General features: G+C 34.3%; 1 protein-coding gene, 1 long non-coding RNA gene and 1 pseudogene across 2 annotated transcripts in view; 2 read left to right on the top strand and 1 right to left on the bottom strand.

The window, feature by feature from the left end:
• Nucleotides 1-508, top strand: part of LOC116852934 — a 7,368-nt gene extending 6,860 nt beyond the window's left edge. Inside the window, 1 exon segment of the mRNA XM_032833724.1 lies at nt 259-508. Coding sequence (XP_032689615.1) covers nt 259-312 — 54 coding nt within the window. The 3' untranslated portion in view covers nt 313-508.
• A 500-nt stretch (nt 509-1,008) lies between these two features.
• Nucleotides 1,009-15,537, top strand: part of LOC116852935 — a 15,133-nt pseudogene continuing 604 nt past the window's right edge.
• Nucleotides 4,901-10,961, bottom strand: LOC116852936. Its single transcript, XR_004379882.1, has 4 exons — nt 10,773-10,961; nt 5,774-6,282; nt 5,553-5,689; nt 4,901-5,467 (listed from the first exon to the last, which is right to left on the bottom strand). It is a non-coding gene; the product is annotated as an uncharacterized LOC116852936 (long non-coding RNA).

Here is a 15,537-nt window from a genome sequence, read left to right as displayed (position 1 = left end):
ATATATATATATATATATATATATATATATATATATATATATACATTCGTTGTTTCTGTAATTATCATAATTTTAAATGTAAAAAGAACTTCTTTAAAAATAAATTATTTATGTACATAATGTCAAATTAATATGACTAATGCGATGTTATTTTAGTTTTGAAACGCGAATTATAGATTATGTATAATTATAATTTCTTTTTCAGATATATCATTAATGGTAAAGTTGATAATTTGAGATACCTTTTATTTTTTTCAGATTCTAAAAACATCTGCTGCATATTTTAATATACTTCGAAGTGTAACCAGTTAAATGCGCTTCTGTAATCGAGAGTATAATGGGAGAATGAGAATATGAAAGACGTACGGAAAATGAAAGATGAAAATATTATATTAAACAATTATCTAGTCATCAAAACGTATGTGACATTTGAAAATTGCCAGCCAAAATGAATTTTTCACGAAATAAGCGAAAAATTCAATTACTGTTTAAAAATAATATCTGTAGCTGATTTTTAAATTTAATACCGGATTCATATTTTGTAGAGAATCCATATTTGTAGAGAATATTACTAGAGTTACTTGGTAATATTTCAGCATAAATCTTTACTATATATGGAAGAAATTAAATTACTTGAAAGTTACTTTAGATGTATAAGATCTGTTTCAGTCTTTCACTCCTGTTGTAGAACTTCTTCTCTGCTGGAAAGTTAACCCTTGATTGACAGTTGAAATTTAAAATAGGAACAATATAATGTAGTAATTAAAACATTAGTTTTAAAATTTTATTCTTTTCCTTAATTTTGTACTACTTATGTCAGCGTATATGTATGAAGAATTACACACACACATTTTACATACCATTAACTTCTAATGTGAATTTTAATTTTCAATTGATGACTTCTCGAGAGACCAGAATTTTTATAGAATATCAACGTTTATTATTTTACTATTTCTTTCACTACTTTACGATTTTATGATTAAAATTACGGATTTCAATGGATATAGAAGCTAAGTCCGATGGAGTCACTCTCTGATGTAAAAGCTAGAGGATAAAAATATTTTCTAGACGCAAGCAAAATCGACCTCACTAAAGCCAGTTGCTTTATAAACTTTGTTACGTTTAACTTCTCTGACTCACGCAACATTAGAGATTTGATGCGCGCAAGCGCATTCTATTGGCAAGTTTACCTTATCGTGGACTTTTACTTCAACGATCAGTCCTGATTTGACTCGCGGCTTACCCGTTTCGCAACTAGTACAACATTCTTCGGTGAATAAAGTAACTTTTGCATAGCAGGATCGCAAAGCGATCTTCATAATGTGCGAGGTGCCACACAACAACCATTACCAGAACGACATTAAGATTAGTTTACAACTAACTCGCAATATTTTATCCTTAATCGGTGTTTGGCCAAATTTTGATGGAAAATCATCTGCTTACGAGAAAATTAACAAGTTTCTCCGAATTTCTGTCTCATACATTCTTCTTTATTTCGCCCTTGTGCCCGGCGCGATTTATTGGATATTTGAAAAGAGAACTCGCGTTCGACTTCGTTTGACTACAATGTTGCTCTACGGTTTCATTACTATAATCAAATATTATAGTTTGATAAATCATGAAAATCAAATCAGACACTGTATAAAGTTTCTCGAAGAGGATTGGAAGAAGGTCGACAACGCGGGCGCAAGGAACGCAATGTTAGAATTCGCGAGAATCGGAAAGCGTTTGGCTACGATTAACGCGGTCTTTTTATACAGCAGTGGACTTGCGTTTCGAACGTTGATACCCTTGTCGAAAGGGAAGATCGTAACCCCACAAAACATTACCATCAGACCTTTACCCTATCCAACTTATTTCTTTTCATTCGATGTACAATCCAGTCCGATCTACGAGGTAGTGTTTGCGATGCACTTTTTGTGTGGAGTAGTCACTCTTTCGATCGGGACAAGTATATGTGGCCTCATCATTGTCTTCGTAATGCATGCTTGCGGCCAGTTGAAAATTTTAGTAAATTTACTAAAAGGTCTCGTTGAAAAGGAACAACAAGACGGATTAGAGGTGAATAAGAAACTAGGTGTTATTGTAGAGCATCAAATACGAATACGCAGGTGTGTTCATGATTATTAGATCATGTTTTACTTGTTTATTTTTATGTGTAACTATCACAACAATATCACATTATCGATAAATTCCTTTTAGGTTTCTGCAGCTGGTGGAGCATACCCTTCATTATATGATTTTTATAGAAATAATAGGGTGTACAATAATAATTTGTATTGTGTCTTATTGTGTACTAATGGTGTGTAGTTTTACTCATTTTAATATCGTTAGCTCTAAAGTATTACAAAGTAAATCACAATGAATGTTCAACCAGAATTTGTCGGCGAATTCATTACAGTAGTTGTTACACGCGTAATATAGAAATGTTACATAAATTTTTTTATAGGAATGGGAAAATAATAATTCAATAGCAATGACCTCTTATTTTATTACATTTTTTGCTGCGGTAATAAATATGTTCCTATTCTGTTATACGGGCGAGCAGCTTAATACACAGGTAAAGTTTCATATAATGAGATTGTAAGTTTGTCTCTTCGATCACGCATATGCAATTGTAGTCATGTATGCAGCATAAATGTGTGCACTCGATATATATCTTAATGCGTTTAGTACTACTCGTTTAAGACTACCTGTTCATGAAAGCTTAGGAATTATAGCTTTCTACTTGAAACGATAGACGGAGAAGGTAGCGATCACATCTTGCGAACTTGAATGGTATCGTCTTCCGGATAAGAAGGCACGTGGAATCGTCTTAGTGATGATTATGTCTAATATGCCGATGAAAATTACTGCTGGTAAAATCTTCGTCCTATCATTCAAGACATTTGGCGATGTAAGAAAACAAATTAGAGCATAATTAGTATAATTTACTCGTACGCAATAGCAATTATCGTGATGAAGTGGAAAAAATGTTTGTTTATACTTCCTAGAACTAATATATTTTTATATTATCTCTTTTTTGTATATACTTATATTGTTCCATATTGCCTATATTTGTGATTTTAAGATAATTTGACTAATAATGCACTATTTCATTGCGTTTGAATCTCGTATGAAAAATTATGTGAAGGCAACTATAAAATTTTCTATTTAAATATGAAATTTTATTTGTAAAATATTTCTGTGTTTTTCCAGATTCTTAAAACAGCTGTGACTTATTTTAATGTGCTTCGAACTGTAACAAACTGATCCGCTTTTGTAACTGAGAATCTAACGAACGAACATGGATGCAAGATATATAATGGTAATATCACATTAACTAATCAACATTATATTTCACCAATATCTATGATGCACTTTAACTTTTCTTACCAAAATGAACATGATAAGTGAATGAAATTCTGTGAATTTTTTTGGAAAAATTAAACTAAAAATAGAAAATATAATTCTGCCATTTTTTGAAAAAGGGTTTGTAGTTGACTATATAAATTGAATACTAGATTTATTGGTACCGAGTAAATTATTAGTTACTGCAGAGTGAAACTCCACGAGGTAGAAGAGGTATGATTATTTGAAAGTTACTTCGGATATATATAGAACGTCTGTTTCAGTCTTTCCCTTTGTATTAAAATTTCTTGTCTGTTAGAAAGTCAACCCTCGTAGAGTCAACCCTTCAGAGTTCAAGTTTAAAACAGAGGTAATGCAGTGTAGCAGTTGTTTGAATTTCCTCTCATTCCTGACTTGGAATATTAATGTGTAAAATGCGCGCAAGCTCCCTTAATACTTACGTTTCGCATGCTCGCATCAGTCGATCTCGTTGTTTACTGGCGATCAGTAGTAAGCGAGCTCGCGACTTGCAAACATCTGGAGCATATAGAATATCGTCGGTACCTTTCGATGTGTTATCGAGGATTTTAAATCCAAAACGCATTTTTTAACTTTTTTAATTAATTTCTTAACTTCTTTCAAAACTTTTCTCTTCATTCGCTATGAAGAGACCACTTTCGCAGGCTGGTACAAATAAGTATTACGAGCAAGATATAGAATATGTCACTAAGCAGAGTCAATTTTTTCTACGAATACTTGGTGTTTGGCCTCTACTCTAAAGAGACCTGTCCGTCGTTGAAATGATATGTAAAATACGTATAATAACAACCAGCTGCTCCCTTGTGTGCGTCATAGTCGTTCCTGGTTTTCTCTATTGTGTGTTCTACGTTGAAGAAGAGTCGCATGCCAAACTGACTATGATTGCTCCTATAATCTACTCATTTATTGCATTCGCCAAATACGATACTATGATATTCTACGAAGATGAGTATTATTTACTATTTTTACTATTAATATGATATATGTTACGGTTTTATCACGCTGTAATAAATATATTTCAGCTTTTTGTAATTAGTGGACATTTCACTCTTCAACAGATATGTTTTATAGAAATATCAGGACCACAGCAATAATTTGTATTTTATACTACTGCATATTAATAGTTTATAATTTTAATTTATTTGAATTTTATCAGCATTAAAAAATTAGAAAAAATAAATTACAAGAATTTTCTAAAAAATGTGTTCATAAATTCAATATATTAAAATAATAAAAATGTATATTTTATATTATATTCCACATTTATATAATATATTATATAACAATATATATTATCACATATATATAGTTATTATAAATAATGTTAATATATATTGTGTTATAAAAGTGTTATATATATACAGGATGTTTCACTTTAAGTGATATGGTCGATTATCTCGTGTATCGATGATTTTATTGAAACATTTTTCCAACGAAAGTTGCATGACTTAAAGGGAGACACATGATGAAAATATGGACTTGCTCTTGAGTGACCTTGTCAAAATCAGGTCAAAGTCATTAATGTTTTTTTAAACGGAAACCCCTATTTTTTTATTACATATTCTTGTAGCTTATCACTAGAGCTTTCCAAAACACTATAATAAAGTTACCTTTTATTGAGTACTTTCCGAGTTATGGAGCTTGAAAATTAAGGCAAGACTGATCACTGATGCGACCAATTAAAGCAAGATCAATTCAAATATGTTTTTAGCCTTTGATAAGATGTTCAAATGGAGCTCTATTTTCTTACAGACATAGTTTCAATCGTTTCTCAAAATTTTCTACTGTTGAAATTAAAATATTTTGAGGAATGCTACAACAAACATTAGTTATTCAATTTTTCATGTCTCCTGCAGATGTCGGCGGAGTTTTGTAAACAATATTTTTTATGTAGCCCCACAAAAAAATCACACGAAGTTAAATCAGGAAACCATGGATGTCACCGAATATATCCATACCTCCCTGTTCGTCTTTCATGAAAGATGTTATTGAGATATTCCATCACAATACGATGAGAATGGGGTGGTGCATCGTCTTGCTGCCATATTTTTTGTCGAGTAGCAAAATCAACCTCTTCTAAAAGCTCAGGCAATTTATTCTGCAAGAAAGAAAGGTAAGTTTCCCCATTTAAACGGTTATCAAAAATGTATGGACCAATCAAATATTCATTTACAATTCCGCACCAAGTATTTAAATTCTAACGATGTTGATTATCAACACGTTGAGTCCAGTGAGGATTGTATGTGGATCAATAAATACATTTATGCCTATTGAGTTGTCCATTGTTATAAAATGAGTTTTCGTCACTGAAGAGAACATACTGGAAAAAAGTTGGATCTTCTCTTATCATTCGTAAAGTCTAACGACAAAATTATCTTCTTCGCCTCATATCTTTTTCACTTACATCTTGGGTTAAAGTGATATGGTAGGGATGGAATTTATGTCCTTGTAAAATCCTCCACACAGTGACATAAGGAAAGTGACATAAGGAACTCCTAAATTACGTTGCAGTTGCTCTAGTCGAAATATGAGGATTCAAGTTTATCATCGCTAGCACTGCTAATATACGCGGATTATTAACGTTATCTTCATCTTTCATAATTAAGGTTGCATGTTTGTCTTATGCAAATTGTTTCTTCGATTAGGTACATGCAATTACATCCTTGTATGTTTCATAAATGTGAGCGCCTGATGTACACATCTTAATACGTCTGGAATCGCTCATCTAGGATGTCTTGCTGCAAAAGTTCGTAAATATCATCTTTCTCTTTGTAATAATAGGCGGAGAAGGTAGCAGTTACTTCTTGTGAACTGGAGTGGTATCGTCTTCCGGATAAGAAGGCACGCAGATTCGTCTTAATGATGATTATGTTTAACAGGCCAATGAAAATCACTGCTCGCAAACTCATTGTCCTGTCGTTCAAAACATTTGACGATGTAAGAGAATGAATTCAAATGTAGTTATAACAGCTTACTCGTATAGTGAATGTTTTTCGTCATGACATAAATGGAAAGAAAAGGAGTTATTATATACATATAAATATATAAATAAGCGTATGTTTACACACACACACACACACACACACACACACACACACACATATATATATATATATATATATATATATATATATATAAATACAGAGTGTCTCACACTCTCCTCCGAGAATTTTGTGGGGACGTAGAACAGGTTGAGGTGAACATAAAAATCCTATACCGCTTTGCGATATAAGCAATAATTATCGAGATATTAATTGTATAATAGAAAACTTGTAAATGATCATGCAGAATATGGTAAATGAGTTATAGTAGCGACGACTGCCGTCGTGTACTAATATTTTAGATCAAATTGAACAAAAAAGTCCTCTACCATTTTCCAAATAATCACATAGATTTTTAATTATTAATTAAAGACGATTATTGCACGATTTTGCGTGATAAATCACTCATTTTCTTTAATTAATAATTAAAAATCTATGTAATTATTTGCAAAATGGTAGAAGACTTTTTTGTTCAATTTGACCTAAAGTATAAGTACACGATGGCAGTCGTCGCTATTATAACTCATTTACCATATACTGCATGATTATTCACAAATTTTCTACAATTAATATCTTCATAATTATTACAAATATCGCAAAACAATATAGGACTTTTATGTTCACCTCAATCTGTTCTACGTCCTCACAAAATGCCCGGATGAGAGTGTGAGACACCCTGTATATGCATTTGTTGCTTCTGTCTATCTACTATTAATATCTTAAATATGAAGTTAACTTTTTTAAGTAGATTATTTATATATGCGTGTGTGCACGTGTATGTATGATTTCAAATTAATCTTACTAATGCGATATTAGTTTATTTCTGAAATACGAATTACAGATTAGATATGATTAATTATAAATTCTTTTTCAGATATATCATTAATATTGAAGATAATACGTGAATTACTTCTTTATTTTTTTCAGATTCTTAAAACATCTGCGACATATTTTAATGTGCTTCGAAATACAACCAGCTGAATATATTTCTAATAATCAAGGGTATGAGAATCGAGAATGGGAGAATGAGAAAGATGTACAGAAAATCGAGGATGGAAATATTATATTAACCCATCAACATCTAGTCATCAAAACGTATGCGATATTAAAAAATTATCAACTAAACGAACTTAGATAAGCGACTCAATTTCTGTCATAATTTAAAAATAATATCTGTAGCTAATTGTTAAATCTAATACCAGATTCATACATATACAGGGTGTCCCGCGTAAGACGTACGAAAAGAAAAATATAAGTAGAACACATAAAAGTGAACAAAAATTGTATAGATCATTTTTCAAACAATCACGTAAAATTTCGAGATATTAATTAAAACGGGCATATTAGAGCGCGGCGACACGGCAGGCGGGACATACGGCTCGCTGCGGCCGGCGAAAAAAATAGACGATTGCTCGCGGGCCTATTTTATAGGCCAGATAGGTGGACTATTTGGCATACTGAAATGAGTAGCTCCGTGTGTGCGTTCGTGTACGTGTGCGTTCTTTCATTTTCTTTGCCGGCCGTGGCAAGCCGTATGTCCCGCCTGCCGTATCGCCGCGCTCTGATATGCCCAACTATTTTAATTAATATCTCGAAATTTTACGCGGTTGTTTGAAAAATGACCTATACAATTTTTGTTCACTTTTATGTGTTCTACTTATATTTTTCTTTTCGTACGTCTTACGTGGGACAACCTGTATATACAGGGTGTCCAGCGTAAGGTATGCCAAAAGAAAAATATAAGTAGAACAGATAAAACTGAACAAAAATTGTAGAGATCATTTTTCAAACAACCACGTATAATTTCGAGATAATAAAAATAGATGGATAAATTTGAGCGCGCGACGCGAGGGAACATACGGCTTGCCGCGGCCGGTGAAGAAAATGAACGAGCACACACGTACACGGACGCACACATAGAGCTAATCATTTCCGTATGCCAAATGGCTCATCTCTCTGGTCTATATGATAGTTCCGCGAGTAATCGTCCATTTTTTTCGCTAGTAGCGGCGAGCCGTATGTCCCGCCTGCCGCGTCGTCGCGCTCTAATTTAGCCAAATATTTTAATTAATATCTCGAAATTTTACGTGGTTGTTTGAAAAATGACAATTACTCTACAATTTTTGTTCACTTTTCTACTGTTATATTGTTTCTGTTTATATTTTTCTTTTGGCGGGACCTTACGCGGGACATCCTGTATATACAAGGTATCTCACACTCTCTTCCGGGAATTTTGTGGGGACGTAGAATGGACGTGGGGGGTTGATGTGAATATAAAAGTCCTATACCGTTTTGCGATATTCGCAATAATAGTCGAGATATTAATTAAAAAAGATTAAGGAAAAACGCACGCTGAATGGTAGAGGATGGACCGCTCGAGTCGCAGCGCGCAGTAATAGTGTGAGACACCCTGTATATACAGGATGACCCACGTAAAGTATTACAAGTTAATAACTCTAAACATATTTGTCCTATCAAAAAGTTGTTTATGAGAATGTTTCATATATTCATGGGCCCTTTCTAACTACGTAAACAAAAATCCACTTCCTTCCCTTGAAGAGAGGCGGGGGGTAACTTCAAAGTTTTAAATGGAAACAATGTTATATATTTGGATTCCACAGGAAAAAACAAGTAAGCTTTGTCTGAAACATTTCTTTGGAAAATGCTCCTATCAAAAGTTATAAACGTTTAAACTTTTAACCATTTTTTTTATTTATGATGAACTCCATTGACACAAAGTTATATTCGCGATACAACCAAAACGACTTTAGAGTACATATTTAATGTTAACCAAAAGAAATAATAAGTTTTCAACAAGATGGTTCACTTTTCCATTTTTCCAGAAAAACACGTATCTTTTTAAATGAGATATCTGCTGACAAGTGGATAAGTGATATTGGGGGTCCCATTTGAAACTATGAAGTATCCCCCCTCTTCAAGGGGAAACAGACGTTATTTACATTTTTTGTTTACGTAGTTAGAAAGATCCCTCGAATATATGAAACATTCTCATGAACAACTTTTTGATAGGACAAATATGTTTAGAGTTATTACATTATCACTTTATGTGGGCCACCCTATACATATATTAAAAATATCACTAGAGTTACTTGGAAATATTTCAGCGTAAAATTCTACAACACACGAAAAAGATTAAATTACTAGAAAGTTACATGTTGTATGTAAAATCTCTTTTTTATTCCTGTCGTAAAACTTCGTTACAAAGTTAACACTTGAATCAAATTCAAGTCTAAAATAGGAACAATGCAATGTAGTAGCGAAATATTACTTTTAACATTTTAATTTTTTTCTTTAATTTTATACTATTTATGTTAGTGTATATATATGAAGAATGATACACACACATATTTTACGTGCCTTTAATTTCTAATGTAAAGTATAATATTCGATTAATGACTTCTCGAGCGTTCAGAATTTGTGTGGAATATTAACCTTTACTATTTTAGTATTTCTTTCATTATTTTACGATATCATAATTAAGATACATCGTTTCAATATGGATAGAAGCGAAATCTGACAAAGCCACGTCCTGTTGTCATGAAAACTAGAGGATAAAAATACTTTTTATACGCAAGGAAAACCGGCCTCACAGATTGCTTTAAAAACTTTGTAGCTTTTAACTTTTCTGTCTCACGCAACAGTAGAGGTTTGTTGCGCGCAAGCGCATTGTATTTGCAAGTTTACCTTCTCGTAGACTTTTACTTCAACCATCAGTACTGTTTTCACTCGTGTCTCAGTCTCACGTATCTTGTACAACGTAACGCGATACAATGAAATTTGAGAAAAAGATAATTCCCGCAAACGAAGTTGCGAAGAGATCTTTAAAATGCGCGAAGTGTCACATAACGAATATTACCAACGCGATGTTAAGGACATTCTACGTTTCAACCGCAACATGTTATCCACACTCGGTGTTTAGCTAAAGTTTGACGGAAAACGGTCGATTTGCGAGAAATTTGACAAATATTTGTGAATCCCCATTTCCTATATTCTACTTTATTGCGTTCTCGTACCAGATGCACTTATTGGATATTCGAGAAGAAATTTCGCGCCCGACTTCGGGTGACTCCAATTATGCTTTACGGTATCATGACTCTCATCAAATATTTAAATTTAATTGTCAGTGAGGTTCAGATCAAGCGTTGTTTGAAATACTTCGAAGAGGATTGGAAAAACGTTGACAGCACGAAGAAGCGAGACACAATGCTCGAATCTGCGAGAATCGGAAAACGTTTGGTCACATTTTGCGCAGTCTTTTTGTATAGCAGTTTCGTTTCGAACATTGTTGCTCTTGTCCAAAGGGAAGATTATCACTCCACAAAACTACGATCAGATCTTTACCTTATCCAACTTTTCTCTTTTCGTTCGATGTACAATCCAATCCGACCTACGAAATAGTGTTTGCGTTGCATTGTTTGTCCGGAGTAGTCACTATATCGATCGCGACAAGTATATATGGTCTCATCATCGTCTTCGTAATGCATGCTTGCGGCCAGCTAAAAGTTTTGATGGAACTGATAAAGAGCCTTGTCGAGAAGCAACAACGAGATGAGCTAAAAGTAAACAAGAAACTAGGCGTTATTGTCAACCATCAAACACGAATATGTAGGTAAGTATGTGATCGTTAGAATTTGTTTCTTTTTTGTTTCTTTTTTACGTATGACTGTTGCGACTATATCACACAATGATAAATATATCATTCAGCTTCATTGTTTCTCTCTGTAGTCGCCGTGCGCTCGGGATCGCGCCAGAGATGTCGCTTCCGAACGGCATCTCTGAGCGTTATCTAGGAAGAGGAGAGTGTCGTGAGCATGGAGCGTCAGATAGCTCAGTGGTTTAAAGCAGTCGCCCGGCAAGCAAAAGACCCGGGTTCGAGTCCCGGCCTTAGCAAGGCCGCGCTCTCGATATTTTTCTCTTTCTGGAACGAAAAAGATACGCAGATCTCGAACGCACGGCGTCTCGCCGCCACCTAGTATGCCCTCCTCCTTCTATTCAGCTATCAGCTAATGTATAATATCAGCTTTTTGCAATTGATGGAAAGTACACTTTAACAGATTTATTTTATAGAAATAACAGGGGCCAGAGTAATAATTTGCATTCTAAGCTACTGCATATTAATAGTTTGTGATTTGATTCATTTTAATTCAGTCAATATTAAGGAAAATATTTAGAATTAAGTATAATATAAAAATGTTTAGAATTACGGAAAGTATTTAGAAAAATTAAATTATAATAAATTGTTAAAAATTTAATTTGTGAGTTTATCAGTATATCAATATAATATAAAACCCATACAGCACAGATCTTGCAGCAATATTGCTGCAACGTTGCAGCAATGTTAAAAGTTGCAGCAGTGTTGCCGCAATATTACTGCAATGTTGCTGCAAGATCTGTGCTGTATGAGAAGTGCTTTCCACACCGAAGAGATGTCCAAAATATATCATAAGGATATCCTAAAGATATATTTGGAATATTTAATATTTTCAAGATTTCTATCCCTGATGTACTTGGAACATTCCTGCTGTGTGGGTTATTTTATATTTTTATAATATATATTATAAACTATTATTGTATATATTATATATATATATATATATATATATATATATATATATATTATAAATTATATATATTATTTTATAATATATATTATAATATTATATATTATTACATATATAGTTAAATAAATAACGTTAAAAAATATATTATGATATAAAACTATTATATAAATATTTTTTTATAGGAATGGGGAAATAGTAATTCATTAGCAATGTGCTCTTACTTTATTTCGCTTACAGCTATGATAATAAATATGTTCTTATTCTGTTATACAGGTGAACAGCTTATCACACAGGTATATTTTTGCATAGTTAAAGTTGTATAATTGTCTTATACAATTTCTTTCTTTGATTACATGCAATTATATTATACATGCAATTATATCTTTATGTGCTTCATAAATTTGAACCCGATATACACACGCCTTAGTACGCCTAAGACCGCTTGTTTAAGATGTTTTGTTGCAAAGACTCGCAAATTTTAATTATATAGATTCACATTGAAACCGTAGTGTCTTCCTGTTATTAAAAAAAATAGAAAGAAAGAAAGCGATAGGAACTGAAAAAATTTGCAGAGAATTTAACTGTTCTTTTTTGTAATTGTTTCTGTATCGTATCCCTTGCATATATCGAATCGGCAAGAAATGAAATTGTTTTCTATCGTGCTCTATTAGGAGGATATTAAATCATTACTATAATGTAATTTTTAGAGACTTGTCGTGTCCTATCGTTTTGTTGGAATTTATCATAAAAAAATCACTGGAAATCTGTCATAATTTGTGGTGTATTAACGATGGGAGAAACTCAAAGTTCTTTATCGTTTAAAGGAAACCTATCGTTCTCGATTGTATACGAACGATATTTGATTTGTACGTATAATTACGATAGATGGTGTGCATCATAATCTATCGTCAAGTGGTTACGCCATGAATGGGTGTTTTTCTATCGTCTTCTTACAAAAAGCGTAACACGCTTTGTCTAAGTACATTTGTCAACAAAATTATTGTATAGGTAAATTCATGTCAAAATTTAGCACAAATTTATAAACAATTACGATAGAGAACTGTTAGATTCTCTGCAAATCCTTTCAGTTTCTATGGCTTTCTTTCTTTCTATTTTTTTTAATCATAGGAAAACATTACGATTTTAATGAGTTGCCTATAGAGTTGGCCAATTTGCTTATACAGGGTGTCCCGAATCTCCATGATGACCCTTGGGAAGAACGTAGAACGGATTAAGATGAGCAAGAAAGTTCTGTGCCGTTTGCGATATTCGCAATAGTTTTTGAGACATTAATTATTTTGTCTCAACAATACAGAAAGCGGCAGCGGAAAAAAAGATGCCTTCGGCCGACGTGCGAATCGTGACACTCGCGAATCGCATCTCGCCGCGTCCCTCCGCCCATAGCTACGAAACTTATAGCATGTTCGACTGGCCCTGGGTTAATCGCTCCGAGAGCGATTAATGATGTCATAAGTCTCTACTAGCCAATCATAAAGCTTATAAATATTTGTTCGATCAATATACGTAGGCTGAATAACCCAGAGTGGGTTAACCCAGAGCCAGTCGAACATGCTATTAGCGAGGCTTGAAACACTGACACATATGCATGACATATCCGTGTGCCGAATCGACGCCGAATCGAAGCGTGACACCGCTTCAGCTGCATACCCAGATAGCCAAATCTGCTGGAGAAAATTTTGCCCAACATTTGACTACAAATTTTGCTGCCAAAATGTCATCAAATTGGACACAACATCTGCTAAATCAAAAGTTGTTGGCAAATTAGCGCCAAATACCGAGCCAAATTCAGCGCCTCCTCTGTGTGTGAAAGAAATGGCTCATCTCTTAGCAACGATAAATAAACAGCTGATTTCGAGGCGAAGTAACAAGTGACACATAGAACGCGACCGCGCGTCGAAAAATTATTGTCCTCCGTGACAGATTCACGTGACTCTCCAGGTTCACGTAGCAAAAGAATAATAAAGCGCTATCATTTCCTCACCACCTAGCGGTAGATAGCTCGGTGCGTTTTTTTTTTTATAGTGGTATCCCCAGTAGGCCTAATCCACTCTCATTATTTAATGCAAAAATTGCTCGAAGTGCCGTCTTCTCTGCTGTACGCAGAGTTCAGCTCTTCGAACAATATTGCGCGTTGCACGATGCGCCATTTCCGGCATAATACTGATATAATAATACAGAAGACCGCAACAATAGCTTCACGTACTTCGTTTTCTCTACTATTACGTCGATACTCAACTAGATTTTTTATATGATCCCATACAAAAAAATCTAGTACGTTTAAGTTTGACGACTGTGTCGGCCAAGTGATTGGGTCACCATGACCCATCCACTTATCAGGATAACGCGCGTCTAATATCGCGAACTTTTCGAGAGAAGTGCGCAGGAGCTTCGTCATGCCGAAAAATCAGCTGCGCCCGTATGCGAAGAGGCACATCGGCGAGCAGTACCGGCAACTCCGTTTTTAAAAAGTTAGCGTATATTTTGTCATTTAAACGCGGTTGCAAAAAATACGGACCAATCTAGAAATCCTCAACAAAAATGCTTAGATTTAGTGGCGAAGGAAAAGTTGTTTTATTTTTATCACTCACACATATTACTTGATCCGCAATCATTCTCGCCCATACGTTGATAGACCATCGATTCTGGAACGCACCTTCGCGGACGACGTAAGGATTTTCTTCGTCCCAATGTAAAAAATTACGCGTATTAAATACGCCGTTTGGCGTAAAAGTCGCCTCGTCGGTCCACAAAATACGGCCCGTGAAAGATAGATCTCGATGGTACAGCGCGAGAAAAACTGCGTGTTTTGCCGACGGCCGATGGTTATAATTCAATAAAAATACCGCGAATATAAAAAATCAATAATCACAATACCTTCACAAAAATTCAATAATCACAATACCTTCACAAAAATTAATTCTTTGTTGTGCATCTCCTGGCAGCAGCTGTTGCACACGTTGATAACTGTATGGGTGCAATCCGTTCACACGTAAACGTGATGCACCGCGTACCGCGAGAGTCCCAGTTCTCGTGCCATATGGCGTACGCTGGTCCCAGAGTTATCGTTAAACACGGCCAGAATCTTCTTCATCTTGAACGTGACGATGCACTCGTGGACCACCCGCACCATGATTATGCACAAGATACCCAATTTCACGCAATCGTTGCACTGTACGTAAAATTGTATTTACCGTCGGTTATCGTGCACGCCCGGGATGTCGTTCCGTATAAACGCAAGCCACAACACACGTATTTTCTCCCGCTAGTCCATAGGTAATAATCAAGTCCGTGTACTTCTGTGGAGTAAATCGCATTTTCGTCGCGAAAAAACACTACGCTTACACAATCGTTTCATGCGACTATAATCGCCTCCGTCGGATACACGAAACCGGGCGATCATAGACAAAAGACAAATTGCTCGATTATGTTTTGTTTATGTTATGAATTACCAGATAACATGTATATATTATATATATATATATATATATATATATATATATATATATATATATATATATATATAT

Source organism: Odontomachus brunneus, unplaced genomic scaffold, assembly GCF_010583005.1.
Source record: "Odontomachus brunneus isolate Ranch 3 - 2012 unplaced genomic scaffold, Obru_v1 Obru_scaffold_262, whole genome shotgun sequence".
NCBI lineage: Eukaryota > Metazoa > Arthropoda > Insecta > Hymenoptera > Formicidae > Odontomachus > Odontomachus brunneus.
This window is presented reverse-complemented; position numbering and strand designations above follow the sequence as displayed.